Consider the following 9423-nt stretch of genomic DNA (forward strand, 5'->3'; position numbering starts at 1 on the left):
GTGGTCAGTGCGTTCCCACAGGGGGAGTGTCCCTCAGCCAAAAGCCGGGCTCATGGCTGGTGAGCCATGAGCGCAGCGAAGGTGGCAGTGGTGGTGGGAGCCTCTCCCACCTCCGCAGCAGCACTAAGGACCCCTCGGGGGATGTCCCCTGAGAGGTCCCAGACTGCCAGAGAGCGAAGGGCGGGCTGAGGGACCAACCCCCAATGCACAAATCTTGTGCACTGGGCCTCTAGTCTTTGAAATAACTGTTAGAGAAAATATTTTAACCTTTAGAAAATAATGTGCATTCTACAGATCTTCAGCTTAAGCCAACCTGGCTCAAGGCAACTCAATCAAATTCAGGGCAAGAGCTTCCAAATTTAGTTTAGCCATGAAAGCTTATTTTTTTCAATGGAAATCTATGTGGAAATATAAACAACTGAAACTTCAGCTTCTTTGAAGGACATAAGGAACCCAGAGCCTCACGTGTTTTGGCACTTGCAACCTAAATCAACCCCTAGTAGACTCCACAGGGCAGTTTGAAACCACTGGTTTAGATCGGAGAGCTCCTTAAAAGTTAATGAGCATAGGTTTCACTTGGTCATATTGTTAAAATGCAGATTCTGATTCAATAGGTTTAGGTGATTCTGCACTTCCACCAAGCCCAGGTGAGGCTAGTGCTGCTGGCCACAGACCACAGAGGTGCAGATACAGGATCAACGAGCCCAAGGACCTTAGCTCCCACAGACATGGTAAGTCCAGTTCCATCCGCAACCTCTCCATCGTATTAGGCATACTAGAGCAATCATCGAGAATGAAAATAGCAAAGGACTATAGCTCAAGAACGTTCTGAATTTGCAACCCTCACCAGACTAGACTGCAGTAACAAGGTATCATATTACATCAGCAGTGATGAGGCAAGTGAGGGGGATGATACCAAATGAGCCATCTAGGTCCAAGCAGGTAGCATCTAGAGCAGCGGTTCTCAACCTGTGGGTCGCGACCCCTTTGGCGGTCGAACGACCCTTTCACAGGGGTCACCTAAGACCATCCTGCATATCAGATATTTACATTATGATTCGTAACAGTAGCAACATTACAGTTATGAAGTAGCAACGAAAATAATTTTATGGTTGGGTCACAACATGAGGAACTGTATTTAAAGGGCCACAAGGTTGAGAACCACTGGCCTAGAGGTACTGCTATGCAGCTCAGACATCAACTAGAGAGAGTTCTTCAAGTCAGAGCAGGTATTCCTAAGACAGAGCTATCTACTGGGCCTGCGTAACACACAGCAGGCAAAGGAATGGGCTTTGTCAGGGTTTACCTTCACATCCTGTGTTCAGCAGAAGCAGCTCAATCAATGAGAAAGGCCGTTAAGGGATTACGCAAAGAAAGGAATTTTTGAAAAAAGGATGCTATAGGGACAACCTAAGGATCAATTTAAGAAGAAAACATTTAAAAATCCATTCTGTCCTAACTCCCTCCTTACAAGACTGAGAGACATCGGCCCGAGGCCATAAAGAATAGCAGATGTGCCCTGGCTGGATGGCTCAGCTAGTTGAAGGTCATACCGACCAAGGTTGCAGGTTCGATCCCTGGTCGGGGTGTGTAAGAGAGGTGACCAATCAATGTTTCTCTCTCACACTGATGTTTCTCTCTCTTTCTCTCTTCCTCTTTCTCTAAAAATCAATAAAAAAAATACCCTTGAGTAAGGATTAAAAAAAAAAAAAAAGAATAGCAGACATGACAAGAAACTGGAAGTGAAGGGTTGTTTTGTACAGCATTATAAGTATCAGAGGGTGGGAGGCCATACAATGAATAAGAAGGAATCTGAAAAGCCATTTTTTGAGGTTCACCCTGAACCCCCCTCAGAAATGGGGTACACTTCCTCTTAAGCCCACCCAAGGTGAAAAATATCTACTCTACTTGACGTCTGCAAGGAAACTGGCTCCTGCAATAGCTGTCTGCCTACAGCAGTCCTGCAGCAGCCACCACTCCCCTTCCTTTTCTTCATTCTTCACTTACCTGCTTCAGATGTTTTTTCAACTCTAATGACTCTGGTTCTGGCAGGACAGGTAGCACTTCTGCATTGGTGGGGGCAATCACCTGCACCAGAAAAAAGATAAAAGGCGTGACCCTAGAGCTGAATCCTTAGGAGTTTCTCTCACATAAGGGTAAGCAAAAAGAACAGGAAGTTGTATATACACTATATCATTTGTATGTGAATACATACATTAGATACCAACATACATGAGATATCCATCTGTACATGTGCATGATACACATACACACCTGAAAGGAATTAGACCTAAATGTTATTGATGACTATCTCTAGGTAATAGGATTATGGTTTTTATTTACTTCTTTAGACTTATTTGTATTTTCTAGTTTTTACAATGAACACATAAGGGCTTCCTACCAACGTTTATATTCACACTACAGAATGTTAATATGCATTTTTAAAAAGTCTGTACTGAAAGACAGTTTCTTAATAGAAACTATACCCCCAAGAAAACAATTAGCTGATCCACACCATATGTAATTGTCCAGCAACCACTGATCTGAGACGCGGGGGAACACTTAATTCTGGCAACACTAAATCTTGTAATTCTTGGAGTCCTAAAAAGGGTCTATTAAACCAATAAAATGAAAGCAGGATTTTAAAAAAATTGTTTCAATGAGTCACACAATAGAAATCACCACCAACTCAGGACTTTCCTGGGAGTAATCTAAAAAAAGAGGACACCACCCTATTGTAGACCCTACAAGGCCTCAGTCAAGAACCTCACCCTACTGCCGTCCAGGTCCACTAGCCATACATCGTCAGGCATTTTGAAGTCCGGTTTGTAGAGGAAGAAGCTGGCAGGGACCCCGATGATGTATGGGGTTGGGGCCAACAGCAGCTGTGGAAGAGATAAAGAGGATGAAAAAAAACCCCATTCTGATCACTTATCAAGTGAGGATTTTTCTAGATAAGGAAACAATCCCTTTTCCAAAACCCTTGAGGGTAGATGAGTTTCAAGATTCAGAATTTTTCAGACTTTAGAAATGCGCCAGTCCCTATTCTGCATGTTAAGTGATACCTGCACTGGTGCAGTCAGTAGCCTCTAGTTGCTAACATTAACTGTGACAAATAAAAACATAAACAGCATAAATTTTACCACCAGACCAGTGCAAGTCATGTCAGATTTTGCAGACACATAAGCTGTGATAAGGGACTACAGACCAGTACTGAGTTACAACCTCTCTGGGCATTGAGCCTTCTCCCCCAGAGCTGGGCAGAGCTGGAACACAGAGGTGACAAAGACAGAAGACGTCTTGAGACTCACCTGCTCTGCCGATCCCATGCAGGTGGGCAGCAGTGGGATGACAGGAAACATATACTCCAGGGGGTAGATCATTGCCACAAATGCCATCACAGACATGGAGAGTGCGTTGTAGTCGCGGGACTGTAGCACCACCTGCCACAAGTCATAGGAATCACTCGACAGTGTAAGGTTTATGAGAATACAACTTCCAACACTACCGTTTGTTTCACCCTGCCTATGGCTCCAGGAGCGTAGTTGCCACAATTACACTGCTCTGTACCCCACCTTGCACCTCCCAATCCAAGCACTGTAGTTGTCCTCTCTCGAATCACTCCCTTTGTTCCTAGTTCTTGTACCCCCAATCCCAGGACCACTCTTTGGAATAGAACTACTGATATTTCCAGAGAATTAGATCAGTATAGTTAAAGATAATTCAGGTGAGTGGCAAGTCCACTGAATACATCCCACACGATACCAGCACCTTAATTCAACCCACATCTACTGAGTACCTACTCAGTAGATACCTGGCATCTTATTACCCCCTGGAGGTAAAGAGATGAAAAGGGTATAGTCCCTGTCCTCAAAGAGCTCATGGTCTAGCCTCTGCCATATTTCAAAGGTCTAGAAAGCTGGCCCTCTCACCTTGTGCTCTAACAGGATGCAGGTTAGCACCTGAAGGCAGGCATCCACACCCAGAAGTTCCAAGGGAAGGTGCAGTGGGAAATCCACCAGGGTGAATCGAGAGGGGTCAGGAAGAGCAAAGGTCAGAGCTTGCTGGAGCTCCTGGGGTAGGACCTCAATGTCTACTCGCTTCTGCCCAGAGACGGGCACTGGGGAGCGCAGCAATCGATAGATCCAGGCCTCAATCTCTCGAAGGTCATGCAGAAGGGCACCTGACTTCTCCTCCACCAGCAACGATCCAGTGAAGATGCGCCACATGGTGTCCCTGGGGGCAGAGAGCAGGAAACAGACACATGTGCACCAGGGGCTGATACCCCCCTGCAACCCACTATAACCATAAAGGGGATAATGATGACAACTGGAAAAGCCCACCCTTTGAGCTCAGCTAGGACCACAGGGTAGGGACAAGAGTGAGAGCAAGTATAAAAATGCACACATGGTGGGGCTCATTGTCCTGCCCACCATGAAACATCAAATTCCTCAGCACTGATCCAAACACAATTATGATAGGAGGTCTAACTCAGCAGCAGTCTTTTGCTTAGTAAGGACTAAGGTCTGATGGACTTCAGGCTTTAGAGAAATTTCCTATGCCCCTCACAGACCAATTATACCTCATCTCTAAAATGCTCCACCTCTCTCAGCACCAGCGGCAAACCATACCTTTGTATGCCTCGGGGGATGCCCAGTTTCTTGCCCAGCAGTCGCTCACTGCAGCAGTCCACCAGACGTTTGAGGGTGTACAGACACTCTCGGAAGGTGGAGAAGAAGGGGTAGTGGCTGATCACGCAGAGGGAAGTCAGAGTACTGTTGCGGGACCGGCTTCCCGCCTTGGCCCGGCGTTTTCCCCGAGGAGACTGGTTCACATCGGGGGTGGAGTCGGCACTGGGAGGCTGCAGGGACGAGCCACTCTCCGAACTCTCAGTGCCAACCTCTTCTGAGGCGCTGGGGGGCCGGGGGCCTTCCTTCCCACGGGACCCTGCCCCAGCTTCCCCCTTTTCCTTAGGCATTCGCTTCTGGAAGGAGCGGTAGAAGTTAACACAGATGCCATAACGCGTGACTCCGGTGTCCTTGTCGGTGAGGGTGAAGACAAAAGAGATATCATCCCGCAGGCTCATGCGCCGCTGCCGCACACTCAGGCAGCCCTCTGGCTGGCAGAAGAACACGACATCTGGGGGCAGGGGAAACTCAGGGTGATCCTCTAACGGGTATCGCCGAAGCAATTCAGGGGTCTGGGCCACACTGTCACTGCTCGGGTGCCTGAAGAACAGAAAGACCAACTCAGCAGCCTGAGGAATAGGATGCGCGATCAGAGTTTACCGCGGTCTACAAATAAAGTTCATCACGCTATACTGGATCACGTAACTAACTGCAAGACCTTGGCTGCATTTAGCCGGTAGGCTAGACGAGGCCGGCACTGTCATGAAGACACCTATCCCGAACTGAGAGAAAAACTTCAACAATTAAATGATCACTCACACCTTTTCAAGGTATAATAGCCAATGACAGAGCATACTAGTATGTCGGCAGAGAAGGAGCACAATGTACCTTCCCTTTTTACCAAACAAGGAAAGTGGGTACACAGAGCACATTTGCTCAAGAACAGAAAGATGCTAGTTAAGAGGAGTTTTGCTCCAACTCTGTTCCTCCAGGCCTCTACTCTCAATCCACCTGACTGTGTTGTTTTCCCAGAGGCATCAATGCTCCCATCAGAGTAAAACAGTGGGATAAGAATAAGATATGCAAACCAACATGGAAATGGAAAGGGGAAGGATTCTGTGGCTATCCCAGATGACAAGACAAAAATTATTCTCTTTTTGGTTACCTGGCGCCTACAATCACTAGGTAGTCAAGTAACCGAGGACAGAACTTCTTCTTTTGCACCATGGCTCCAGTTCATCAGTTCATCTCGGAGAAACTTCAAGGCACCAAGCAAGGAGTCAGCATTCCCAGGGGGAATTCTGTTATTATCTGAAAATCCAAGGCTAATAGGAAGAAAGTACTGGTAAGATCCATTGCTGTGTCTAAGGAACTCAGCCCTGCTAGCTTCATCTCAGCCAGAGGCATAGGTAAGGTCTTCCATTCAGCACTAAAGATAAAGGAACCCGACACTTTTCCCAGCCTAGAGTTCAGCCTAGGCTTATGAGCTCACGGAATCAAATGAGAAGGATAAATAATGGCCCATCTCCCCATCCCTACAAACAAGTTCATTCTCAGCCTTGCCCCTGGCTCTCTGTTTTTGAAAAACAGAACCAGTTAGTCTAATCTGGACTCAATCATTATGGTAACAAAAATTAACTCATTTGCAGGACTGCTCCAGGGGGGATCCAGGATCAAACCAGACTCTCTAATCAGCACTCTGTACTCAGAGCTCTAGATCAGTGGTTCTCAACCTTCCTAATGCCTCGACCCTTTAATACAGTTCCTCATGTTGTGGTGACCCCCAATTTCATTGTTACAAATTGAACATAATTAAAGCATAGTGATTAATCACAAAAACAATAGGTAATTATATATGTGTTTTCCGATGGTCTTAGGCGACCCCTGTGAAAGGGTCGTTCGACCCCCAAAGGGGTCGCGACCCTCAGGGTGAGAACCGCTGCTCTAGATGGAAATCCATTTATTCTGTTCCAATATTCTGCATTCAGCTTGATATGAAACTAGTATATATAGTGTATAGTTCATTGTTCTCAGACAATAACAAAAGCTGGGTGTTCTACTCTGTGCAATTTCAAATGGAGAATATCTATGTTCCAATTCCTTGTCTAGATCAGTTTTCTTCCCTCTTCAAGCAAAAAAGGGACCCAGTGGCTATTGCTACTGGCTCTGCCCTTGGTGCTGAATCACAGTCTTTCTACTCTATTTTGGTCCAAGGACTGGAATCAGTAATACAATACACACAGGTGAGGCCTTGTCCTATATCTTACAGAGTCTAGGAATTAGATGCAGAAATAACAGGATTTCTGCAAGGACAGGGAGAGGTGCTCAGAGGACTTTCTAAACCATAGTCCTAAAGTCAGGAAAAGCTTACAGGGTCTTAATTATAATTCATTTCCTGCTGAGTCTCCATATACTGCTGTAATAAAATGTTTACCTCTACCTCAAGGTTATTTCCAGTGCTTCCAGAAGTCCACCTCTGTGCTCTGTACATAGCCACGCTAGGACCGTGTTCACTGCACACACACAGAGAATCCCATTACACTACACACACTCACACACCAGTCCCCGTTTTGCGGCTGCATGCACTACTATACACACAGACATCCACACTTCCTGTATGCTTAAGGTACTCTTGATACAGATAATGAGAAGTTCTACCTCCCCCCCTTACTTAATAATAAAAGAGACCACCCCAGCTGTTTTGGCTCAGTGGAGAGAGCGTCGGCCTGCGGACTGAAGGGTCCTGGGCTTGATTCTGATCAAGGGCACATGCTCTGTTGCGGGCTTGATCCCCAGCAGGGGGCGTGCAGGAGGCAGTGGTTCAATGATTCTCACTCATCATTGATGTTTCTCCCTCTAGCTCCCTCTCCCCTCCTCTCTGAAATCAATAAAAATATATTTTTAAAATAAATAAAAGTTTATTTTAAAAAAAAAATATTTTTTTAAATAAGAGACCTATTTGCAACATCTCTCAAATCCTCAAAATATGGCTCCCTCCTTTCCCTTGCTCCCAATAGAGGACCAGCAGGTAATAGGATTTAGTTTCATCTCCATAGTGACTGACTCCCAGGACTATTTATAGCAGAGCCACAGCCCCTCCCCTGCCTGGTGACCTCACAGTGCTAGCAGCTGCTACTCCAGCATCGGCCAGGGCCCATACAATTCACTCTCCTTGAATTTGGAGACACCTCTTCCTCTGACAGCACCTGCTAATTATTATGTTATCTTCTTTGGTTTGCACTTTGTCCTAATTCTGGAGTTTGACAGAACTATCTCCTTTCCACACAACCATAACCAAGTTTCCAAGCACGCCATACACTCATTTCTAGGCATCACTGCCACCCAGAAGGTCCTCTGGTTCCCTCCTCTGCTATGGAGCCATGAGCATACTGCAGAAGGTGGGGCGCTGTTACACAGCTTAACTGAGCTCCTCCCAACCAGAATGAGAAGGGGAGAGGAGCAGAAATGAAATGGGAGGTGTGTAAAAGCATAATTCATTCTAGAAGAATTATGTGGATAATGCCTAGGGTGAGACCCAAAGTATAGTAAGTCTTCATTCACTTAATGCCATCAGGTTCTGCAACTTTAAGTGAAACAGTATATAACGAAACCAATTTTGCCATAGGCTAACTGACATAAACAAGAGTTAAGTTCCTATGGCACCTCATCAGCATTATAACTAAACAATGTTGAGCAAAATGACATTATTTGAGGACCTGCTGTGTCTTAAAATAAAACAGAATTTATAGGACCAGATCTCAAGGCTAGGCCTTGAAATCTATATTTACATTAAAAGCTGGGAACCCTTTCCTGCCCAAATCTCAAAGATCACACCTGAAGCATCTTCTATTAAAATACTAGGCATCTAGCCTTAGTGGGATCCCAGTCCCTCGCCATGGAGAAGCATTTGCTTAAAAGCAAGTGATTACACTCTACAGTGCTCATCTCCCTCCCACAAGGACTCCTGTGACTATTCTAGTTACTAGCAGTAGGATAGATTCCTATCTCATCAACAGCCACTGCTTTTGGTTATTCAGACTGCAGAGATAACAAAGGCTTTTCTTCCCATTCTCACCCCTCCTCACAAATCCTCTACCACCACCTGTAACTCACTCTCTGTCTTCATGCCCACCCAAGCTCAGACTCTGCCTCCTGCCTCAACCACATTTACTAACAGGGAGCCCCTGGTTCCTAGGTCCTATATTCCAAAGGCATCAAGCTCAAAATGCATACTTATCTGCTGAAGGCCTACATCACCTTCCACTCCACCCAGATGCAGATTTGGAACCCACAGACGTTTCTTTAGGTTATTGAGGTCTTTTCCGCAAATGGCCTCGTTAACCAACCCTTTGGATTCGTCCCTCTTCGGGGGTAAAATGTCATAGTAAAACCACAGGAACCGGAGAGCGATATGACATCTTTGCTGACGTGAGCACAAGAGGCTCTCTCACCTCCTCCTCCTCCTCCCCAGGAAGTGACCTTGCAAGCACATCAACACAGACTGGTCCAGCATGGGGGAGCACAGAGCAACGAGGCAGGCAATAGGCGGGTTGGGGAGGAGGAGAGCAGAGAGAGGAGGAAGAATTTAGGATGCACGAGGCTGGGGAGGGAAGCTGTTGCATGAAAGATCACACGGTGTCTCCACCCTCTAATAAGCCAATTTTGAAAACGCCAAATTAAAAAAAAATGGTAAAGAACCGAATGTGGTTCTTCAAACCCTAACAAAAAATAAGGCGCACAGCACACGCGCACACACATACACACGCACACACACACACGCGCGCGCACACACACA

The 9423-nt window shown here is 46.1% G+C and overlaps 1 protein-coding gene across 47 annotated transcripts in view; it reads right to left on the reverse strand.

Moving 5' to 3' along the window:
* MADD (MAP kinase activating death domain) overlaps positions 1–9423 on the reverse strand; it is a 38271-nt gene that overhangs the window by 28010 nt on the left and 838 nt on the right. For 45 of the 47 annotated variants that reach the window (XM_036325932.1, XM_036325976.1, XM_036325950.1 and 42 more), the window contains exons 2-7: positions 5794–5953; positions 4632–5228; positions 3933–4236; positions 3312–3443; positions 2772–2885; positions 2008–2088 (exon numbers count right to left, since the gene is read on the reverse strand). In XM_036325932.1, the coding sequence (XP_036181825.1) occupies positions 2008–2088; positions 2772–2885; positions 3312–3443; positions 3933–4236; positions 4632–5228; positions 5794–5855 (1290 nt within the window). In that variant the 5' untranslated portion in view covers positions 5856–5953. Of the gene's footprint in view, positions 1–2007; positions 2089–2771; positions 2886–3311; positions 3444–3932; positions 4237–4631; positions 5229–5793; positions 5954–8861; positions 9079–9423 lie in introns of those variants that run through there. The other 2 variants (XM_036325933.1, XM_036325962.1) reach the window with 2 other exon arrangements.

The sequence above is a fragment of the Myotis myotis genome, unplaced genomic scaffold (genome assembly GCF_014108235.1).
Source record: "Myotis myotis isolate mMyoMyo1 unplaced genomic scaffold, mMyoMyo1.p scaffold_m19_p_10, whole genome shotgun sequence".
NCBI classification, from domain to species: domain Eukaryota; kingdom Metazoa; phylum Chordata; class Mammalia; order Chiroptera; family Vespertilionidae; genus Myotis; species Myotis myotis.